Below are 23,148 nucleotides of genomic sequence, written 5' to 3' on the forward strand. Positions count from 1 at the left end.
GATTAATAATGAGACACAAAGACTACAGTAAATATTCTGTCTCAGCTCCTACACTAATCATTCTACTGTTGATTAAACACAACAACTCAGAATAACTCAACATGATACCAGGCCACACACTGAGAACAGACATTGGTTCAGACACGATTTAAAGTTTTAAAGATGCTTATTTTTCCTCCATTGAACACTCACAGTTTGATCCATTGAACGCAACATTTCCTCTGATGGTGAGGTTAAACAAGGTGAATGAGATCACATGATCAGAGCAGGTTACTGTCAGCCTCTGTGACATTTTCATTTCCCAGTCTCAGCCCATAAACACAGACATATCCTGTACCGTGCCCCATCAAGAGTTTACTTCACATCCAACTACAGCTTTGATTTTTCTGTCAAAGCCTTCAGCATTGATGTCTCTGATCCAGCTGTGAGTCCAGAGTGGAGGGCTAGAGCATGATCACCAAATGAAGCACCCTCCAATCAGGTGATCTTTTCAAGCTGCAGGGTCTCCAGTCAAAGCCTCTGCTGCCCTGCACCACGCTCAAACTTTCAGCCCCACCACCTCCCCAGCATCCACCTGCAAACTCCAACTAGGTTTAAGATACAATGTTATCACTCTTAAATCTGCATGTAAAGTTAATCAGAGAGGAGTGATGAGGTTCAGAGCCAAACACAATGTTCTGCTGCTGAAATCAAGTTTTGATTGATGCAGTGGGAGTTGACTTACTTACACGGGACTTCCACCAGATCCATGTCCGCTGATCCGCTGCAGTCCTGCTCTGTGCTCTCTCATCCGTCAACACCAACAGGTCGCGTTTTCGGAAAGCAGCACGAAGTCATGTGACTGAGGTTTTCCCGCGGCAATCACTAAATCAAGGATTCTCCTCCTCCTCTCCTCATCCATGTTGTCTTTATCAGCCTCTGAAAGCCTCTGACCTGTTGACTCCAGGCCTGGCTCCACTCATTGTGACGGTTTGTTGTTGTAGTTAAGTGAAATACAATCTGATGATAACACAGAGTGTTTTATTCTGAAAATGAACCGGATGTTTTCATTGTGTTTTGGTGCCTGACTTCCTGTCCCCCACTATCTGCTCTGTTGAGATTGATGTGTCGTGTTGCGGCTTCTGGCAAAAATAGAAGTATTGCGTATCTGATCCGTTGCGTTCCGACCTGCCGGACCTTAAAGGAGCGGATCCAGTGGAAGTTAACATTGACTAGAATAGAAACCTTTTAGATACGGTGCTGTGATGAATCAGAGACGGACTGTACATGGATCTGGTGGAATTTGATCTTAATGACTTATGAATGCCTAAATAAAGATTTTATATTCAATCATGAGCATGTCCACAGTCACTTCATGCCACCCCTGCATAAACCAGCGCTCCAGTAGAAAAGTGTGAACACGCCCCCGCTCTAACCTCTCCTGCCCTTTCTTTGCCGTCTTCCTCTCTTTTCTCAGTTTGCCCTCCATAAAGAAATCGGACATCAAATGAACCAACTTCTCTCTGTGCATCGATATGATTACAGTTCAGAGTCTGCTATCCACAAATAACAGACAGTTGCTATGAACAACCAATCAGCATCCAGCCTTGAACACAGACGTTGAATTGAAAGCATGAACACCTTTACAGCAGGAAGCTTTGTGTTTCTTGAAATGTGGTCTCAAAATGCAGCAGGCAGCACCGGAGCACCATGTTGTTCTGTTATCTCAGCGAGGCTACTGTTAAAAAGAAGCTACACTCAGACTAATGCAGACAAATGAAAGAAACACTCTCACAGACAGTCCCCGGTGTGTCAGGCTGCAGAGGGAGCACAGAAACAACAAACTTGTTGGTGCATTTTAACATCCTCTAAAAAACACAAGCACTGCAATGAAGACTGGAGCTCTTGCGCTTCAGTACAAACCTAAACAAGAGGCCTGTACAGTACACAGTCCAGGCTTCAGAGTTCAGTTGTGTTGCTTTCTTCCTCTTCGGGTAAACATGTCTGATGTGTTCCCAACGTCCTAAACAGATCTCTCTTCTGTCCTTCTGTCCAGGCCGACCCTGACGATGACCCACAGGAACCTGACGGGCAGCTGCAACGTGAACTGTGGCTGCAGAATCCACGAGTACGCTCCGGTCTGCGGCTCCGACGGCATCACCTACTTCAACCCCTGCCTGGCTGGATGCAACACCGTGGGCAACGACAGCACTGGGGTGAATACACGCACGCACGCACGCACACACACACACACACACACACGCACGCACACACACACACGCACACACACACACTCCTACATGCTATAGTCATAACTTCCTTGTTGCATTGTCTCAGAGATAAATGCGATGGCGGATGAAAGTGATTTTGTAGAACTTTTCTAACAGAGACATAAATCACAACGTACACACAAAAGAGTGGCTGCATAGAAAAACACACACACACACACACACACACACACACACACACACACACACACACACACACACACACACACACACACACACACACACACACACATACACACAAATGCATGTTAGCTACACAATCCTCTCCCAAAACAGGAAGTGTCAGACCTCCACCACAATGGCAGATCGGAAGTTATTACCACATGAGGAAAGAGACGTCTAGATTCTTTGTTCAGATCTGGGAGGAGACATCTTGGGAGCCACCCAGTCTGTGTGTGTTTGTGATTGTTAGCTCCAACATCAGCAGCCTATTGATGTAAACAGCTTCAGATATGAATCCTTTTTAAAAACAGCGGCTCTGAAGCTGCAGATATTCATGGATAGAAAATAAATGAAATGTTAAATGTTTTTAATGAGTGCAGTTTGGGGCGTTTTCTCTGGTTTCTGCTTCCTCGATGCAACAGTTTTCTGATTTTTGTCATTTAGTAAATAAAAGTTCTTCGGCTTTAGTCTATTTATTTAATAAAAGCTATGAGTTGATTTATATGTGTATATTTTAAAATCAAAATTCTGGCTCACATTCTTGTTTTTGGCTACAGATCAGGAACTATACGGACTGCGGCTGCGTGCAGAGCAGACAGGTCATCACGCCGTCCTCGGGCAGTCAGGTCAACCAGCTGCAGCTCGTCATTGTTAAAACCTACCTGAACGAGAACGGGTACGCCGTGTCAGGGAAGTGCGACCGCACCTGCAACACCCTCATCCCTTTCCTCATCTTCCTCTTCATCGTCACACTCATCACCGCGTGTGCCCAGCCCTCCGCTATCATCGTCACACTCAGGTAAGAGACCAAACCTGGCGCTTTGTGCAGGATCAGCTCTGGTTGTTTGTGTGTTTGGATGCAGAGCAGAGAGTCTGTTAACATGCTGTGTTCTCTCTGTCAGGTCTGTGGATGAACAGGAGAGGCCTTTTGCTCTGGGCATGCAGTTTGTGTTGCTGCGGACTCTTGGTAAGCTTCTGAATATTTGCTCTATGATGGACACTAATCATTGAAGGGATGGAGTGTACAGTTTAAATTGAAACAGGTGTTGTGCACTTTAAGCATATAAAATATGTGCGGAGGAAATCTGCATACAAGTCTCAGATTATGAGTCTGTAGATTGATGGAGGTCGATGCTTCAGGTCTAAATGCCTCAGAGAGCCGATGACGTGGCAGAGAAACGTGCAGCTCTTCGTGTCTCTCGTTGAATTTTTATTGTGGTCTGTAACGCACTTCTCTAATGCTCTCTTCTCTCTGGCTCTAATATTCATCCCTGTTAACACCCTGCTCTTTAAAAGCATGTCTGTAGTGGACCTCGGTGAACTCTGCTGTAGATAAGTGTAGAAAAGCCCTCAGGGTGAGGGAGCTCTGCCGTGGCACGCCTCTGGTCTGCTCGGTATGTCTGGGGAAGCATAAAGCTGTCACACCGCGTCTCTTGAAGCGTCCAAACATGTGTGTGTCAGGGTCAGGAGGGAGTGTGTGTGCGTGCTTTTACAGTTTAGACTGAAAAATGAATAATCTGTTTATTTTCCCGTCTGATGCAACCCCTGAGTTCAGCTCTGCAACCTGTTTAACATTCAGCTCATGAAGTTGTCTTTGTGGCACTCTGCCAGAGAGCGGCTGATTAAACACTCACACCTCAGAGCGTGTTGTGAACAAGGCTTTATTTAGGAGTTTAAAATATGAATGTTATACTAACTCAATGACAAACATGAGGGATTCTGATCCTGATCAATTAGTGCCACCCAGTGGTGGAAGGCAGGTTCTGCACTCTGATAGATGTAGTTTGACTGACTGTCGTAGGGGGAGGAGAACAGAGTCAGAGAACACACATCAGAAATGTTTCTTAGAAAATAGAATAAGCTTTTAAATATTCAACGCTTCAATGCTCAATCTGTTTATTCCAGACTCCCCACATCTTTTACTTTTATTCATTGTTGTGAAAGAGCAAGACACCCTTAAAAACTAAGATACACATCATCATGTGTAATCTAATCCTCTGAAGACTATATTTGATAGTTTTTATTTATCAGATTAAAGTTTGGAAATTAGAGAAACTTATATGTTAACACAGAAGGCTTTTGGCCAATTATAATCAAGTATTTTACCCTGCAGGGTGATCAGTGGGAAAGCTGGGTGATGAAAATAATCACATAGTTTTTATAAATGCTGCTTAGTGTCTCTAAAGTGTCCCGTCTAAACTTTGAGACATCTCACAAGAAAAAGAGACTAATGGCCTTAAATTTTCAAATACAATTCACATGTTTAGACTTTGTATTTCAGGGTTCCTGATGCACCTTAAAAAACCTCTAAAGCACAAACAGATTTTCATCAACCTAAAGGTTTCTGTCCTTCAATGTGATTTTATCCTGAGCACTTGTAAGTGGTGAAGGTTTTGTTGACCTGGTTTAAGTGAATACTCTCTCTCCTCCTGCAGCCTACATCCCCACGCCCATCTACTTCGGCGCCGTGATCGACACCACCTGCATGCTGTGGCAGCAGGACTGCGGCGTTCACGGCTCCTGCTGGGAGTACGACGTCACCTCCTTCCGCTTCGTCTACTTTGGCCTGGCTGCCAGCCTCAAGTTTGTGGGTTTCATTTTCATCTTCCTCACCTGGTACTCGATCAAGCACAAGGAGGAGCGGGCGGAGCTGTGGCGCCAGCGCCTGCCTCCCCTCGGCACCGTCAGCGAGCTCATCTGCCACGCTGGAGGCCAGAAAAGCCATGCTCGCACCCGCTCCTGCCCCGTCTTCATCCCCCCACGGCCCGACCCGCCCACCGCCCTGCTGCTCAACCGCGGTCACAGCAGTCTCAGCTGCCCTGGCAACGCCCTCAAAGCAATAACCCCGCCCATCCTGTTACCACATCACCACAGAGGCTCCGCCCACGTCTGAGAGCTGCAAAGCCTTCCTCTGGGCTTCATCGTGACGTGCCTTCCTGTTTGTGTTTCTGCACCACACAGTATCTGCTCCACACCGACCGGACACACGGCGGGGCTCCACCCTGCTGCTGGACTGACAGGCAGAGACACAGGTGTGCCCACCTCACCTAAAGGGCTGCTCACGTCGTTTATTGTAACAGGAGGCTGACGGATACCCTGAGCATATCATCAGCTGCAGCCACACAGACAGTCAGACCTCCACCTCAATGTTCGGACGATGTAAAGACGTCACATGGTGCTACTGTTAGCGGGCAGGGCATTACAATCTCTGTACAGACATCTAAAGCACAAGTGACAAACCTGTACTATGCAAGATCCGATGTACAGCTCCTCCCTTCTCAGTACTGTACAGCTCCCTCTCTCTCCTCCCTCTGTCTCCCCCCCTCACTGTGTTCTCAGCTAACTCACACTCCTCTTATTCTTTCTTTACAGTCTGAGCTGTTCACATATCAGCCATCTCCTCCTCCTGAAGCCATTCCATCTGTCTGATTCGACCCTCTTTTTTCCTTCCTTTTTCGTAACAGTGCCTCTCAGGCTGTCTCGGCCAGTCCAGTATACAAAAGCTAGCTACCAGGTTACATGCTAGCTGCTGAAAAAGCCAGTCACTGTCCTCTCTGTGAGCGACGTTACTCTGCTTTGTTTTCTGAAGCTTAGGAACATTCAGAGACGTAGTCCCTCGCCTTGGAAAAGGTGATCATGTAGCTTAAACCGATGAGCACCAACGGTTCAGTATTTAACGACTGCTGTGAACAGTCCAGTCTTGTCAGGGAGCAGGACATCTTTATTTCCTTACTCATCACACTCTCATGATTTCAAAGTGTAAAAAGTGACAGGAGAAAGGATGAAGGAAGGCGTCTCATCTCTGACCATGTGCTGAAGCTACTGTATGTCCAAAAACATGTGATTGTACCTGAAACTGGAAACAGACTCAGAACACTCGGCTGATTCGACCACGACAGAGGTGAAATAATTTGTGTCTAATTTATTGCATCGATCAAAAACAAGAAAAGATCACTTTGGCTTTGTGTAACGGCTTCTCCATTCTAACGGTCATCAGATGTACATAGTAGTTATCTCGTAGATTAGGCTTTAATAGGTAGAGAGGAAAGCATGTAAAAACATGAAACCACGTTTATCAGCAGGATCGATCCGAGGAGGATCGCTCAGTTTCTGGGTGTTTGGGGCCCTCTAGTGGACAGAGAGATGATTGTGTGAAGGCCAGTGAATGTTGCTTTGTGTCAGACCTACTGTACAATGAGATTCTTGGTTCAAAGGTTAAAAATGTAAACTACTGCGCTGAATTGAGCTCTCCTGGCAGAAACGATCTACTGCACGCCACACAACGTCAGCGTTTAGTCAACGGCACAGATCTTAAGTTGGACGAATGTTTTCAGAGATCTCAGATTTTCTCTGCCTTTTATTTTCTTGAGTATGTTCGGAGTTAACTTCCTTTCCATAGGAGAGGTGTGTTTGGAGTAAACAAAGTAAAAGCTGACTGATTTTACAAAGTGCACACAAAAAGTCACCATGAGCACATGTTTTCAAATCATTTTAATGTTTCTTTTTCATCTTTAACTTTAATAAAGTTATTTTATTCATATTTTGATAACTTTTAGTTTTTGAAACATTACAAAGAACGGAGAATCTGCTGCAGTGGAACGTTTTAAAAGTTAATATTTTGGGCCAAGATTCACAGTGTTCTGCCAGGTGAAGATTATCACGTGTTAATGGCAGTGACTGATTCTAGTATCATCGTGACTTAGTACCTCAAATGACATATTCATAAGTGATCATTTTGTAAATACTGACAAAGCAAATGAAGCGTATTATAGAGCTCACTCATAGTTAGGAGCATATTTATGAACTAACCCCATGCCATTGTAGACTCCAGTATAAAGAATTAAGACGTAAAGCTACAAAAACAGACAAAAAAAGAAACAAAGGGTGGGTTTGTGTCGCGGTGCCTGAACAGTATTACTCACACAGGGACTTTGATTCATGTCATGTGGGGAGGGAGGGCTTTTTTTTCGGTTCCTGTCAAAAGGACGGACACATTTTGCTACCCAGAATTCCCCTCTTCTCTACGCCTGTGATGATTCTCTGCTCGTCCTCTTGTCCGTCCTCTTACTCTTACAGGAATACCAACGTGAGATTATTGATCATGTCTCCTGCTGGTGGATCCTTGTCTAGTCTTCGTCAAATGTATTCCTTATTTTAAATTCTGCTGATTTAACAAACATAAACACGTTAGGGTAAAAATGTTGATAAAACTCAGTTCCAGGTAAATGTGTCTTTTACCCTAAAAAATAATGAAGTGATGCAAACCAAAGCATGCACATTTTGCAGGATCAGGCAGAGAATCATCCGTTCCACCACAGATTCTATTCAGAGTAAATGTGAGGTGTCTGCCTTTACTTACTGTTAAATACTTGGAAGTGTCCTGCTGCTCAGACGCCTGGATCACTGCAGACAGGCGACTTCAGGTCGACTGTACGTTGTTGCTTTAACTCATTTTCTTTCATCAGTATTTGAACTGGAAGTGAACTTCCTGGACAGAACAGAAGCTGCATTCTGAAAGTTGAGCTCTTATCGCTTTTGTTCCTCAGAAGCAAAAGTCTAATTGATGTTTGTGAACATTTGGTTTACAAATGCCTTGAATACTTGATATTTGTCATTAAAAAATTGTGAAAAATCGACTCTGCTGGTTGTGTCATCATTCAGAGAAAGGACAGGAGGCTGCAGCAGCAGAGTTTGGGTTGAAATGGTTTATTTCTGAAGAGATTCCTGAAACCTCAGTTTGTCCTAACACTTCTGTACACACTGTGGAGACCAGGCGTCACCATCAGCAGAGATGATCAACCTGCAGAAATGTTCAATAACGGATTAGAAGCACAGTATGACTGTACGTCCAACGATGGCCATGTGCAACACTATACTCTGGATTATCAAAGCACTACATCGTACACCACATGATCAGCTGAGAGCACGGGAAGAAGTTCCACAATGAACATTTTCTAGAGCTGTGGTGATCGTGTAAAAGGAAAGAAGAGTTTAGTCATGTTAAGATTAAGATGCTGCACCTCCACAAAGTCAGAGTGGATGTGGTGCTGTAATAGATCCCTGGTAGGACGAATAAATGCACACTTTCACTGCGGAAGAACAACTCTAGTGATGATTGTCCAAAGTGTTGTTGGATAACAGACGATGGAAAAGGAGTTAAAAGTTTAAAAATCCTTTCTAATTTAGTTTTTCTCCTGTTGATGCTGATTCTGTAACTTTTCCCAGAAGTGTAAAAAAGTTTCTTAAAAAAGAGAAATCATTTCATAAATCTGAGTTAACAATGGACACAAATGTTGTCTCCACACACACAGAGTGGAGGTTGAAGGTAAAAGTGCATTGGGGTCAAATGTCGCCTTTGATTCAATAAGTGAGCCAGCAGTGTTCACATGAAGCGTCCTGTCGCCGGGCAGATTAGTGAAGATTTGATTAAAGACTGTAGAGTACCTAAAGCTAATGCTAACCGCTCATTCAGCTGAATCGTCCCACTCACGCTTGTTTTTCTTAAAAACATATATTAAAAACATCAACGGTGTTATCTTTGTGGGATTAATCCATCTTAATCCCATCACTCAAGTTTAGCTGCATTAAGGCTTTCTTTTCTAAATATAGATTTAAAAAACATAACACTGTTTACTAATAAATGTAGGCACCTGTAAAAAAATAAACAATAACTTTAATACTCATTATACAACGCTGACCGAGGTGGGGTCACTCGCCGTCGCTCTTGGCGAGCTCATCTCCCAGTCACTGTGTCTCTGCGTCTCTGTGGAGACCAGCAGCTCATTGGCTGGTGGGTCAGTGCCTGCGTCTGCCTCAGAGGGTCTGATTGGAGGGTGGAGGCAGAGAGCCGCTACCCTCGTAGTTCAAGTTGAGGGGCAGTGCGGACTGAGGCAGTACCTGAAGAACCAGCCCGACACTCTGTGGAGGGCTGCTCTGTGAGGGTGGGGGGCTCCCAGGGGTGCTGGTCTGCACCTCGGGCCTCAGTGTCTGTGGGGAGAAGGGGAGGTAGCCTTGGGCTTTGAAAATGTCCTCCTCTTCTTCCATGTCGAGGCCCAGGCCGAGACCTTGAGGGCCCGTGTCCACTCCGGGCTGCGACTGCAGGCTGTTGTGGGTGCGCATCACTCTGTCGTGTCTCGTCTCCAGCTCGGTCAGTCCGTTCCCACTGAACACGTCTCCCTCGATCTCCTCCAGCTGCTGTGCCCACATGTCGCTTTGGAAGAACAGCCCGTCTCTCCTCGGAGCTGCTGGTGACGCTGACGTTACAGACCCACCAGGTCTGTCCTTTAGTCCCTCAGGAAGCTCGTTGGCAGATTCCAGCTTCCCCTCCAGTGTGGACCTGGGTGTGGATGTGGGTGGTGCTGGTGGCGTTGTGTAGGGGGCGGGGGTGGTGGGGTGGGCCTCTGTTGCTGTGCCTGGCCAGACGTCGCTGGCTGAGGCCAACTCTTCTCCGCTGCCCTCTTCGAGGCCTCCACCCCCGGCCCCGGAGCCCAGCTCTGGCAGGGTGGAGTCGTCAGGCTCGTGAGTTCGGTTGGATTTGTTTAAAACGTGTCGCAGTGCAAACATATTATCTACATCCTTCTGGAAGTTGGCCCAGTTGTCTGGGCTGGTGCTGTAGTCAGGCCTACATTCATAAAGGCTTTCGTTTATGCTATACAGATCCTCCAGTCCCTGCCAGTTCACCTCCTCGTCCGTCAGGTTGGGCAGCTTAACCCTGTCGTCCGTCCCATACGGGCTGTGAGCTGCCAAACACAGAAACAGAGACGTTAAAGACGAGGAGCAGAGAGAACAGGGAGCTCTTTTCAACTTTACTCAGACACCATGCAGTCATGCCCAGCCTCCTGCTCTCACTACAACAGCCAGCTCTTTGGGGTTTGATGCCCAAAGCCACACACACGTAGACAAGTTCACACACACACACACACACACACACACACACACACACACACACACACACACACACACACACACACACACACACACACACACACTCACTTCAAAGCTGCATTAGATAAAGTAGATAAACACAGCACCCACACACGCCAGAAGCTCAAGCCATGAGTAGTGCAAACACATGCTGCCTTAGAAATTTGCATCAGACAGACTGAAAGAAAAAAACATTTAATGACCCATCATAAAAAACTAGCACACTGAGCTGCACAAGAAAAATATGATGGCAGAGTTAACCAAAGGCCTGGACTCCATTGAAATGCAAAGTCAGGCAACCTGGAATAAAAAGAACTTAATAGAGGAAGAAAAAAGGATCAAATAAAAGAAGATGATGCTGAGGGGAAAAAACAAGAGAAGCTAACTGCTGCTGCTGAATCCACAGAAAACAAACGTCTATCAGAAGAAAAGGCAAATGAAGAGAGCTCGCAGCAAAGGGCTAAATCAACTTTCTGTTTTATGTCTGCATTGGAAAACTGGGAAAAGAAGTGGAAGTACTATCTGAATTTTTCAGGTAAAATCAGCTCTTGTGTGTACTACCGCTAGAGAATGGAGACGGTTGCACAATGACTGAGGGACTCACAGGAAAGAGAGGCTGGGTCTCCTCTTAGACCACTTTGGGTGCTGCTGCTGCCTGGTAAGCAGGTGCCAGAGACACAGGTCAAAAGGGGGCAGAGGTCAGTGGGAGCACAGAGAGGTCACAGCAACTCGTGCGTCCGTTCTACAAAAGCTACTGGTCATGAGCAATGTAAGGATGTCATGAGTCACTATGAAGCCAATGGGATGGTGTGATTGTGGGGGTGGCTTATATGGCATGGTGGGTGATGTTAAAGGAATAGTTCTAACATTTAGGCCAATTTGTTTTCTTCCTGAGCGTGAGAAGATCAATACCAGCAATCAAAAAGTTCATAAATGAAACTACAGGCTAGGTAGAGTTAGCCTAGCTTAGCATAACAACTTGAAACAGTGGGAAATTGCTAGCTTCACTCACAGTAGAACAAATGTCTTTATCATACTAGAGTTTTCACAGTGGAGTCAGTGTAGCTCTTTACCCAATTATCCAGACCTTGTGCTAAGCTAAGCTACGCTAAGCTAACAGTTTCTGGCTGTAGCTCTATTCATGTACCTAACACATAATACAGCTACTTCAAGAAGTCCAAAGTCCCCTATAAAAAACAACTTTTGTTCGTATGAAACTTAAAGAGTGCAGCAAGGCTAGCTCTTTTTTCTTTTTTCTGCTAACCGTTTTAATGCTAAGCTAACCCTCTGTCTGTTGTTTAAGAAATGTACTTAAGCGTTTGTAATAAGTCAACTGGCCTGACTTCCTCATAAAAACACAATGTGTAATTTTTGCATTATACCTTTTTTACATTTGAATCAGGCTAGCGTTTTTGCCTGCCGCCAATCACAATGCTAAGCTAAGAGTCTCAGGTTCTCTTATGGTCGACTCAGTGGAGGCTGCTAAAAACAGTGTGCTAAGCTACGGGTCTCTGGCTCTAGTAGTTTGTTGAACTGGTCAATAATAAGCTGACTGGTCTGTTTTCTCTGTGATAGCTTAGATTAAATTATGTTTACATAAAAGTTTTTGGTTTCTTTACAGTTGAGTCAAGCTTTCTCCTTTAGCCTGCCTAAGCTACGCTAGCTGCCTCGTGGTGTAGCCCATATCTAACAAATGCATAAAAAATATGAAGACATTAAATTAGTTTTCACTTTCGAGATCAAGTGGCAATAGCTGTTTCCCACTGGATATACTTTTATGCTATGCTAACAGTTTCATGCTCTAGCTTCACACGTGTACTTAAGGAACAGATAATAAATCAAATTTCCAAACTTCTCTGTAAAAACATTTATTTTCTTATTTTTGTTTTCACACATAATCCAGGCTAGCTCTTACCACTACTTCTTATCTCAATGCTAAGCTATGCTTGGGTAAATGTTGCTAGCTGTAGCTCTGCATGTACTTAGTAGACACATTGTAAAATAACTTGCCAGACTCCCTGTAAAAACAGGATTTGTCACTTATCAATTATATTTTTTATTGACAGTATAGGATTGCTAATTTTTTGTGCCTGCTTTCAGTCTTTATGCTAAGCTAAGCTAACTGTCTTGGCAATGGCCCCATACATGTATTGAATGAACTCGTCTGGAGCTCTTATTTTGACATGAGGGGGGAATTGATCTTCTTATTGGACTCACAGCAACAAAACCAACATGTTCTCCTAAATATCAAACTGCTCCTCTAAGACTGGATGGATTGTGATGCCTGAGTGTGGGATGATGATAGAGTATCATGCGTTGTCATTCACGTGCATTTGATGCTAGGGTGGGTTTTTATTCTCATTTAAACATGCTACTGTAGGAACAGCTAAAGACATATTTTTATAGTGATGTTCTGACTAGGGCAGCTGCAGAGATATGAAATTTGTTGCAGTGAATACCTGAGCTGCTGATCATATATTCATATAGCTGCAGGCTGACATTACATGGCAGTTTTAAGTGAAGGCAGATGGTGTGCACAGAGGTGACAACAAATGAAGCTGCTTTTATGAGAGGAGAAAATCATCTGTTATGATTTGTTAGCGTGCCCCCAGCATGCAGCCACAGATCAAGCGCCAGCACTCCATGGATGGATGGATTAGTGGGAATGAGGCGAGTTCGGCCCATGCAGATGTTAAAGAAAAAGCCACTGAAGAGAAACAAAAATTTGTGGATACCTGTGTGGCTCATAGCTTCCTCCTTCTTTACCTCCTGATCGGAAAAATAAAAGCAATCGGTTGTTAATGCTTTGATTCAAGGAGATACTGGAGGGAGATAATAGATCATTCACACTGAAGGTTTCTTCATGCACAGCTGCTACTCCCTATGGAGAAATGCAATCACTGGATGATCAGAATGAGGAGAAAAGAGATTTTTATGGAGGGGTTTCAAGGTGGTGGTTTAAGAGATGAGGATCAGAATTAAGTGGACTGTGATATGTAGAGTTTAGCTGGGTTTCCCCTTCAAAGTAAACACACAGGGTCATCCAGTCAGGTGATAATAACGGTTGAGTCACATGCCATAAATAGAAGCAAGTCACTGCTAGATCCATTTCATCAGGCCAGTTAAAATTTAATAATCTATCCCTCCAACAAAAACATCACTTGATGTAACCACAACAGCAATTTCATCGGTTCATGGAGCTGGCATCACACATGAACGAGGGCAGCCAGTGCGAGTAAGAGATTTTAGGCTGCTATGTGACGTGTGTTGGCACCGTCCTGACAAGTCCAGAGTGCCAGCGCTGAAACACAATCAGTTTTCTCAGAGCAGCTTGGCCGCTCCGGTGCTCCACTCTCCAGCTGGTAATTACAGACATTAAGTATTTTACCCTCAGGACATCAACAACGCAGCTGGTTCATGCCACACACGAACGCTACAGCTCGGCCTTACAGGCTTTGGTCATGGCAATATTACTTTTTAACCCCCTCCGTCCTCCTTTGCAGGGTACGTCTGCTCTGTCGGAGGGCTCGGACCATGTGGTTGCAGTAAGAAATACGTAACGGCTGATTACAGCAGTGATGCATGACAAGCTCAAATACAACAACAGCCTCAACTGCCTTGATGACAGCATCCTCTAAATAATATCTCCAACACTTGATGAGTCACAGAGTGGATGAAGACCAGGACGTAAAACTCCAACAGGGCCTTGTTTTTCCCTTTAGTAAAGTAATTATATTCAAACGCTCTGTATATGAGGAGAGTGTTCAAGTGGAAGTCCTGGGCTGGGAGAAAGAGGTCAGAGTGTGTAAAGAAAACACTGAACACATAAAACAACATACCAATGATTTCTTGACCTCCACCTGAAATGTCAGCATACATCACTGAATAGATCATCCCCAATACATGCAGCATGCAGATATGTGCAAACACACACCACTGAGACTGAAACAGACTCAAAACACAGCAGCGGAGGAGACTGAAGTCAATGAATCATCAGAATTTCTCCACCAAATGAATCATCTGCTCACTTTACTCCAACTCTTCTGTGTCGAATCTGCTTCAGTCATTGTACGCATAACAACTACCACTAAACCCGGTGTAAAAGTCCACATGACAAACCACTTTAGGACCGGAAAGAAGGGGGGGTCTTTTGTTTTTTACCTGTATCCAAGCCTTTGGGGCGGGGGTTACACTGCTTGTAGCCTTGACAACTCCTCATCTCCATGAGCTGGGCGTGAAGAGAGTTCAGGACCTCCCGATCGACTGCATATACGCCGTTGGTTAGCTGGAGAGATGAGAAAACAAAACAAAGACGCTAAAGTATGGCATAATGTTCAAATCCATCGCTGATAGGCATCCTGAAACAGAACTTCTCTTATGATGAAGGGAAAACACAGACAGACAGGGAGCGAGGATGAATGACTGCAGACAGATGTTCACACACCTGGTAGGGGTCACTGTTGAGGTCAAAGTACTCCAGGAAGCCAGTGGAGAACTCGCAGAACAGTGTGTTGTGGGTCTCGTTGATGGTCCTCAGGCACCAGTAGGTGTTGTTGTTGGAGCTGGTGCAGGCACAGAATCCACCCACTAGACGGTAATGAAGAATAATGTAAGAGTGACTCTAATCATCTGCTAACAGACATCTCTAATAACTCACTTTGACTAATGTGTGAAGATTCTAAAAAAAGCACCACAAAACTGGTGAGAGAGTGCTACCATGTCAACAAGTAACAGCGTATTTATACTATGGACTTTATAAAACAAGCATGTGGTCTCATAAAAGTCATCTACTGGATTCTGAAGAGGCACCCTAGAGCCCCATGATGGTGGCAGCCATATTGAAAATGCCGACCCTTGCTAACTTTTAACTAATGTAGAAACAGGTGAAGTAGTAGAGCTGAAGCGGGAGAATGGATCTTGGTTGCCTGCCCCTAATTGTGTGTAAATATGCATAGCTCTTAGTCTTAATATATTAAAAAATATTCAAACATTATCAATAATGAAATTAGTTATACCATTTTTTGTACCAGCTGCTTAATTGTAAAAATGTGCACTCTAACATGGGGCTTAATGGGGATCCCTTTGTTTTTGGAGCCAGCCTCTAGTGGACATTTGAAGAAATGCAGTTTCGCCCAGCTTAAATTTTCAACAACAGGGGTTTTTGCTGCAGTTTAGGCCTGTCTTTCTTGATTATTCTAGTGTATAGTTTTGTATCCTGATGATTTGATGATGTCATTTTACATACATGACCAGAGGGGAGCGGTCTGCCAGTGGTCGTTGTTATGTGTGAAGCAGGTGAGGCCCGGCAAGCTGCAGTCGTCTCCTTTCCTCAGCCGCTTCTTCTCCTTCCTCTCTTTCTTCCTTCTCCTGATCTCATTGTATAGCTGAACCCTTCCATCGACTTCCTGCACGGCCTCTCTGTCGCACAGAGATGTGAGATACTTACATAAAAAAGAGTGCAACGTAAAAGATGACATCAGCTCTTTTCTCCCCTTCCCTCATGCCAGCAGCCACGATGATGGAAGATCTTCAGGGGACTTCCAGAAGCATCACTAATGCCAGGGTATGACAGTCTGTTTACTTTCATGTTTAAGCTCTTACTTTGTTCAATTTGGTCTGGGATGACATTCTAGCCACTGTCCCCTCTTCCTCCCCGCCCGAACACAGAACAGGCACTGAGAAAAAACAGCTGCTTTGTATTGGCATAATGTGTTCCCAATGTTTCCTACTGCAAGTTGATCGCTGTGTTTGAGGGATTGACTGATTTCCCCTCTGTTGAGTCACTCTATCTTTCCATGCCATTCGATCACTTCCAGACACACAGAGGATGGGTCCCTGCCACACAGCTGCTTCGTCATTTTAAGTCTATTCAAGGACCAAATACATAAAAGTGTGCAGAGAGCATTCGTGCTTTTAGAGTTCGTTTTGGTTTAGAGCCACAAACACATCGGAGCACACACACAAACCCCACACATGCTGGGTTGTCATGTGGGGACTACAGAGTTATCTACATGAAGGTGAGCTTCATACATGACATGCAGTGATCATGCAAATGTTTAGCAACCTACAGCAAAACAACATCTACCATGAGTTTAAAACTGGATGAGTTGCAAGCCAGGGTCAGTATCAGTCTACAAGGACAGAGGTGACACTAAGCAGCAGAGCCGTCGCTCAAAGGGGAAGAAGAACTCACTTAAACGGATGGAGTTGATCATTCCTGCTCTTCAATCTCTCTGCTTTTCTGTCCCCTTTGCTAAAATAGCTGCTTTATATAAACAGAGACAGAGACTAAGGACCAGACACAGAGCTTTGGGCTTTGTATTTTAGGAATAAACTGCATTTTGTACACAAACAACAGGAAAGAGACAATTTTAAGGTAAAGTTTCAATGACTGACCCCTTCTTTCCACAGTCACACTCGTCCGGTCGTGTCCTCTTCAGGTGGCCTCTTACTTCTCGGAGGTTTTTGATTTTGTCTTGAAGGGCTTCAATCTGAAAACAAGGGTGCAATAGATACCATCAGTCATCTTTAGTAGAACAAACCCTTGACCGCTAACAAAAAAGATGAACCTGGTGCATGATCACTCACTTCCTGGTCCACGTAGCTCTTGTGGTCTTTCCAGGCTCTGGAGGACTGGTAGATCTCTCTTTCACAATGGACGCTGTCATTCATCAGGATAAAACACCTGAAGAAGAAGAAGAAGTTGAACCACCTTTATCACACTCTGTTCTTTTACAGTCAGACATTACACTCAGACACATTATTGAGGTTCTTCTTCTTACTTGTGTGTAACCTTCACTGAGTTTTGGTATCCCACAGTGTTGGTGTCGTCCGCCAGCATCTCCTCTGAAGCATCATCAGTCCCCAAATCAAACTCTGGGTCTTCAGGATTGTAGTGACGCTTTGAGATGACACGGCGGCGAATAGCTGACTGATCGTCCGCTTGAAGGTCGACATCATAAATCTGACCCTCAAACTCCACAGATAGAGAGCGGGCTTGCCTCGTGTGAACAAAACGTGGCCGATAACCTGCAACAATAAAGTCTGAGTGTTACGTTCCTGGAGTTGCACCTTTTCCAAGCAGCACTAGAGGGCAACAAACAACTCAAAACATAACAAAGCACTCACACAGGGAGACTCCCACGAAACAAATTGCAGGACTTGTTGCAAGATGTTTGCTTTTTCAGTGCATCTGTCTCCTCTCAGAGCATAAATAATCCATTACAGGGAATCTAGCCCTGAGCATGTGCAGACTTCTTTCTCAAACTTGTATTGAGAGATAGACGTCAATAGCATGTTATAATAAAAAATGTGTTGCATGTTGACTGAAGCAGTCTGATCCCTGCCAGATCCTTTCCTGTTGGACGGAGATACCTAAAATAATCCTACACATGTGTACAAATAATGCTCCATGACTTTACATGACTTTATATACTAATACAATATCAGACGGAGCAATAACAGATTCATGTGCACTCACGCTGGCCGGATGAGGAGAACTGTCGATGGGAGCGGCGGTCGCTCCTGGGGGGTTTAAAGGCAGGGTCGCTGCAGTCGCAGCCCCGCTCTCTGTTGTCATAACTGCTGCGAGGCTTCAGGCTGCGGGCCCGCTTCCTGGAGCCTTCTTTGGATCCGCCTTTACACTTCTGTATCCTCCACTTCCCTGTGATCTCTTCCACACAATGCCATTTCTGTTGACCACAGCAGAGACAACACATTTCAAAGATGGATCCCAAACCACATTTAATTCGAAAGAAGGGTTTTCTACAAATTACAACAAACCAAAGCATATTTGACGTGCAGCTTTTACACCATCCCACATGTTTCCTCAGTCATGGTGGGGTTTTCTAGTTTAGTTGATAAGTGTTGGAGATGTTAACAATCAGAGTAACTGAATCTCAAACAAAGCCTCCTTTTTGCTGAGCTGCTTTTGAAAGAAATGCCTCTGACAGATCTATCAGGCAGATCTCAGCCTGTGGGAAAGAATGGCATCCAAAAGCAGCTGGATAGATAAACCAAAACCACCACATGAGATGAACTGGGCCTGTCTGGTGTCTAGAAAATAAAGAAGGAACCCCTATCACTCTCACACTGAGTAAGTCTGAGCCAAGTGCGTCACCAGAAGAATAAACACACATCTTGCGTACATTGTCCCCGACTTTCCCAACATCCAATCCCACAAGCTACAGAAAACCCAGACTCACTGATGCTCCGGCACCGAGAGACACATCTGCAGAGCGAAATGCAGATGATCAGCTGCGAGTGTGGGAACGAGGGTCCAAACAAAGAGCCATAAGACAGATCAGGTTTCATTTGGGGCTCATATAGTGACGGAGAGCTTATGAGCCCAACAGAGCGGTTATATCAGCATTAGACAGGACACACGGGAAAGAGAGAGAGGCGGGGGGGGGGGGGGTTTGACTCAGAGGTGAAAACAATCTCTGTCTTTTTTGTCCTTCTCCCTCACCTTCCCTCCTGTGAGTGCTTTAACAGTACCGCTGCAGCAGCAGCAGGACAGCAGAGATGGATGAGGAACTGAGGAGGAGGAGGGAGGGAGGGGGGCTGCTGGATGGAGGCAGACATGGATGACCATGCAAGCTGAAACATGAGTGGGAAGTAGAAGAGCCAAAACACCGCAAGTCACTCACACTCACTTCTTCTCCCCAAAAACACACAGTAACAATGGTTTCTACGTCCCTGGTGAGTAAACCCACAACAAACCCGAGTTATCACACCCCGGGTTTCCAAAAGGACCACAGCAGCTTTGTGACAGAAACACCACAGAGGCTCACATTTAAACCTTTAAGACTTTTCAAAAACAAAACGTCTTTCATTGTAACTTAAATCAGGTTCAGGACTGAGACGTAATATGTTTGTTGAAGGTTCCTCTAACTTTTCCCACACAAAGCTTCAGCCTGAGCTCAAGTTCACAGGGGCAGTAAGTTGTTCTGTAATCCTTGATAAAGATCCACGCACTTCCTCTTTGCACGTAAATGGCAGAAGGAGAAGAGTTGGATAGGAGATAAGAACGAAACATTGATAAGGAATAAAGCACCTGCCCGTCTGGCTGTGAGCAGCGTGTTTTCAGGCTGCTCACAGCCAGACGGGTCGTTTTCAAAGATTACCCTTCATGCTGAGCAAAAACTTTCCTAAGCTGTATGAATCATTACATTTCAACACATCTACGCTTCACTCTCTCAGGTTCACACACATGTCGTCTCACACATTAACATCACACGACACAAACGGCTGAACTCAGCTGGACTGGCTCCGCTGTGGTCTCTAATAACTGATTGTTTCGTACCCACATTTATGTGACCATAAATTGGATCTGGATCGTATTAGTCCACCCTTCAGAAACTCTGCCCGTCATTTAACGCTACCTGAAACTTGTAGCAATTTGTATTGTTCTGGTCTGGGCGCTCCAAGGCCACATACTGTACCACTCAACTGCTGGTGTGCCAGAAAATTAATGGGCTCAGATGAAAGTGGAGTACCAAGAAACTAACGCACCGCATAACCGTGCAAAAGGGTCCAATTATGAAAAGAAGGGATATTCGGTTAATAGCTGTTTCTCTTGCGGCTCTGTGGAATAGTTCAGCAGGCAGCGCTGAGTTCCCTTCAAGGGTGGGACTCATTACACTCAAAGACAAACTGGGGATGTTTGCCTTTGTGGATATCAGGGGAACTCATTTGTGTTCAGAGAAATAAACACGTGTGAGCGCAGGGCACGGGTGTGTTTGGTTTACCTGTCCGGGCTGTTCACAGGGTGTCTGGAATTCAGCCTGCTGGCAGGTCTCTCTGACCTTCTTGTATTTGGGAAGGCTGTTGGTGTGCTGAGTGTTTGGTGAGTCATCCTTCTTTCTCAGGATCTTTCTGCAAAACACAAACAAACAAAAATAAGAGGAAATACGAATCAACAAAAGGATGCATTCAAGGAGCCAGCAGACAAAGTAATACAATTTAAGAGTTTCCTGTTTTGTGCTTTCTGTCACAGCCCGTCCTGTGTGCTTCTCATGGTCATGGCCAGTGAATGGATAAGTTATGAAGCATCTGTGTTGTGCCAGAGGGTCTGGGCACAGAGCTCCACACTGCATCACACCAGTGCTCAGCTCCAGGCCAAGCTGTTTGACCTCGGCTTGGCATCCTGCTCCACTTCCCTGCCCCCTTCTCCTCTGCTACCACCACAGACCTGGCTGAGTCTCTGTTCAGGCCATGCCAGTCCCCTGTCCCCCGCTCACTACTGCCAACACGGCCTGGCTGCTTGCAATACACAGACAGTGATGGAGACTGTGAAGCCCAGAACAACCTGTCCCCTTCAGGAGTAGGCCTGCTGTTGTCCAGTCCTGTCTAGCACTCTGTTTCAGCCAATCTTCACACACTGCGTTGGCTGCATTTTTTTAGCATTTCGCCAAGAGTGATTAACGAGCTAACAGTTGTCAATGTCACTCCCTGACGTCTGCATTACATCCACGATTGGATTCGTAAACAATGAAGTCAGTTCCAGCTGTCAGACATGCTTTGAGTGCAGAACTGTAAGGCTGAGTGAGGACACCGATATTTAATCATCAGGTATATCATATAAACTCTTTAAACCATTAGCTACTGTTTGCATGTGCTGCTACGTCTGTGCCTGAGCAACAGAGTGAAAGGTCTTTGGAGGCTAATCTCAGCATTTAGACACAAGCGCACGAGCAGACAGCCTCTATAAACAGTGTGGATTAATGGAGGAATGGATTAAAAGAGCTAAAGCCCCTACAGGTCAAAGGTCACACTCTTTTCATTTCATACTCAGCGGCCAGCTCTTCTGTTGCACAAACATAAACCAGCAGGAGACCAATCTGCATGTGCAGCAGCAGAGCCAGCTACTGCTACTTTTACGCTCTTGTGTCTGCAGATGTTGACGCAGTCGCTGGCAAACCAGCAAATTGGTGGAAAGAAGATGGGAGGGCCAAGAGAGCCATGTGGAAAAAAATATGGATCGTGAGGAAATGATAGTCGGGGAAAAACAGCAGCTGTGTGGGAGAACATGACATACTGTAATATACAGTATTATTACACATGCTGCCAGCACAATCTGGCCCCGGCCAGTGTTACTGTCTCTCCTTCACTCCCCTCCCTTCTTCTATCCTCTGTCCTCCCTCTCTTATTTATTTATATTTTGACTTGTTTTCTGGCACAGAAACGTCTGCAGGGATCATTTCCTTCCAAAATGTCAGATTATCACAGTTCAACATGTTAAGTGAACAAAAGCTTCCTTACAGATTGGATGTCTGGCAGCAGAGGAGAGGTGAAATAAAGAACTGACAGAGTTTTTATGAAGCATGTAGCATGCATTGCATGGACTACAATAAATACAGGCCTGGTGAAACAGCCAAGTGTTACTGCTGAGGGAGCTGGTGACATGTCCTGTGAGTGGACTGAGCCTTTAAGCCATTCCTCAGGTAACATCATCCTGAGCCTGGCTGGCCTTTGTTTGTTTTGTATGAGACTATCCTCCGCCTGTAACTGACAGTCCTCTTCCTTCTGTCTCAAACAAAGCAGGCTGAGTCAGGGTAACTGTCTCAAAGAGTGCTTGATATATTGAAAGCCCGTGTGTGGAAGAGAGAGATTATTTATTTACCTTATAAATAATCAAACAACCTGGTCACACATGTGAGCGCCTCTTGCATGAACTGTCATAATTTGCCAACCGCCCTCAGAAGTTTTAAACCTCTTCCCCTCTACTGCCTTCCAAGCCGACTGTGGTCAGGAAATGTCTGTCAGATAACAACTAACTAAGAAAAGCAGCTGTGTTTCTGGAAGAGGGGACATGCACTGAGCCTTGCACATTTCGGGTTCATCTCAATGTTTCATCAGTTTTGTGTGACACGCAGCACTCTGCTGAGGCCCATGATGAGTGTCTGTGGTGTGGAAATGGAATAAAGAGGTCCAGTTTACCCTCGCTCCACCAGGAATGTGTCCCTCCAGACTTTGGGTTTCCGGTTGGGTTTGAATCTGTGAAAACAAAATGTACAAAGTTTACAGAAATTATAAGACCCATGCACTCGCCATCGACTGCAGAATGTCAAACATGCAGCTCAAACCCTGTGGTTTCCAGGAAACAGTGTGAGGGTTCTTCAAGCATTAATATATTAAAACACTTTCTTGGTACATTTTTCCAATGTGATTGATTTTCCCTTCAAGGCTGATACAGATTTACAATAGCTGTTTGTGTGTCCGTTGGACAATGGTTGTGCTTTTATTTTGGATGCTGTCTGTAGACTGAGATTCTTGGGAAACAAATGATTCAATTTGCAAACAACCTCTACAGGAAACCTTATTAGCACAACCTCAATGAATCTAAGCCAGAGTCCCACAGCCAAGGAAAATCCACCAAATTGCCCCGAACCCACTCTGTGCTCAGCTGGAGCAAAACGCAATTATTTTGGCTCTGGAAATTTGCATTTGCTCAGTAATGGTAAATGAAAAGTACTGTTGCAAATATCATCCGCGCTGTGCAATTACTGTACATAATATCCATGACAGCATGGCATGATGGATCCATACAGACCTATTGCCAGTCCGTTCCTGTTCCAGCAGTTTAAGAATGGACTTTCCATCCATGTCTGGAGGCGTGTCCAGCCCTGCTATGTGGAGGATCGTGGGAGCTAGGTCTATGTTCAGTACCAGATGAGGGTTTCTGAAGGAAAACAGACACATGAGGTGAAGTACTGACATAAAGCTGATGATAATATATCACAAAACTAAATTATTGAAAGAAATAAAAACCTAGACACCGAGAAACGTTTAGATA

The 23,148-nt window shown here is 44.9% G+C and overlaps 2 protein-coding genes across 14 annotated transcripts in view; one reads left to right on the forward strand and one right to left on the reverse strand.

The window, feature by feature from the left end:
- The window catches only part of LOC117829062 (solute carrier organic anion transporter family member 5A1), a 51,138-nt gene extending 43,073 nt beyond the window's left edge, over positions 1-8,065 (forward strand). Inside the window, 4 exon segments of the mRNA XM_034706597.1 lie at positions 2,036-2,195; positions 2,987-3,228; positions 3,332-3,396; positions 4,865-8,065. Coding sequence (XP_034562488.1) covers positions 2,036-2,195; positions 2,987-3,228; positions 3,332-3,396; positions 4,865-5,322 — 925 coding nt within the window. The 3' untranslated portion in view covers positions 5,323-8,065.
- Positions 8,066-8,119: 54 nt separating this feature from the next.
- sulf1 (sulfatase 1) overlaps positions 8,120-23,148 on the reverse strand; it is a 93,290-nt gene continuing 78,261 nt past the window's right edge. For 3 of the 13 annotated variants that reach the window (XM_034706588.1, XM_034706587.1, XM_034706593.1), the window contains 12 exons: positions 22,906-23,034; positions 22,293-22,349; positions 20,102-20,228; positions 17,833-18,043; positions 17,135-17,381; positions 16,941-17,037; positions 16,749-16,843; positions 16,546-16,617; positions 15,598-15,770; positions 14,797-14,939; positions 14,514-14,637; positions 8,120-10,168 (listed from right to left, as the gene is read on the reverse strand). In XM_034706588.1, coding sequence (XP_034562479.1) covers positions 9,243-10,168; positions 14,514-14,637; positions 14,797-14,939; positions 15,598-15,770; positions 16,546-16,617; positions 16,749-16,843; positions 16,941-17,037; positions 17,135-17,381; positions 17,833-18,043; positions 20,102-20,228; positions 22,293-22,349; positions 22,906-23,034 — 2,401 coding nt within the window. In that variant the 3' untranslated portion in view covers positions 8,120-9,242. Of the gene's footprint in view, positions 10,169-13,087; positions 13,122-14,513; positions 14,638-14,796; positions 14,940-15,597; positions 15,771-16,545; positions 16,618-16,748; positions 16,844-16,940; positions 17,038-17,134; positions 17,382-17,832; positions 18,044-20,101; positions 20,229-22,292; positions 22,350-22,905; positions 23,035-23,148 lie in introns of all 13 variants that reach the window. The other 10 variants (XM_034706585.1, XM_034706584.1, XM_034706586.1 and 7 more) reach the window with 6 other exon arrangements.

Source organism: Notolabrus celidotus, chromosome 17 (assembly GCF_009762535.1).
Source record: "Notolabrus celidotus isolate fNotCel1 chromosome 17, fNotCel1.pri, whole genome shotgun sequence".
NCBI classification, from domain to species: domain Eukaryota; kingdom Metazoa; phylum Chordata; class Actinopteri; order Labriformes; family Labridae; genus Notolabrus; species Notolabrus celidotus.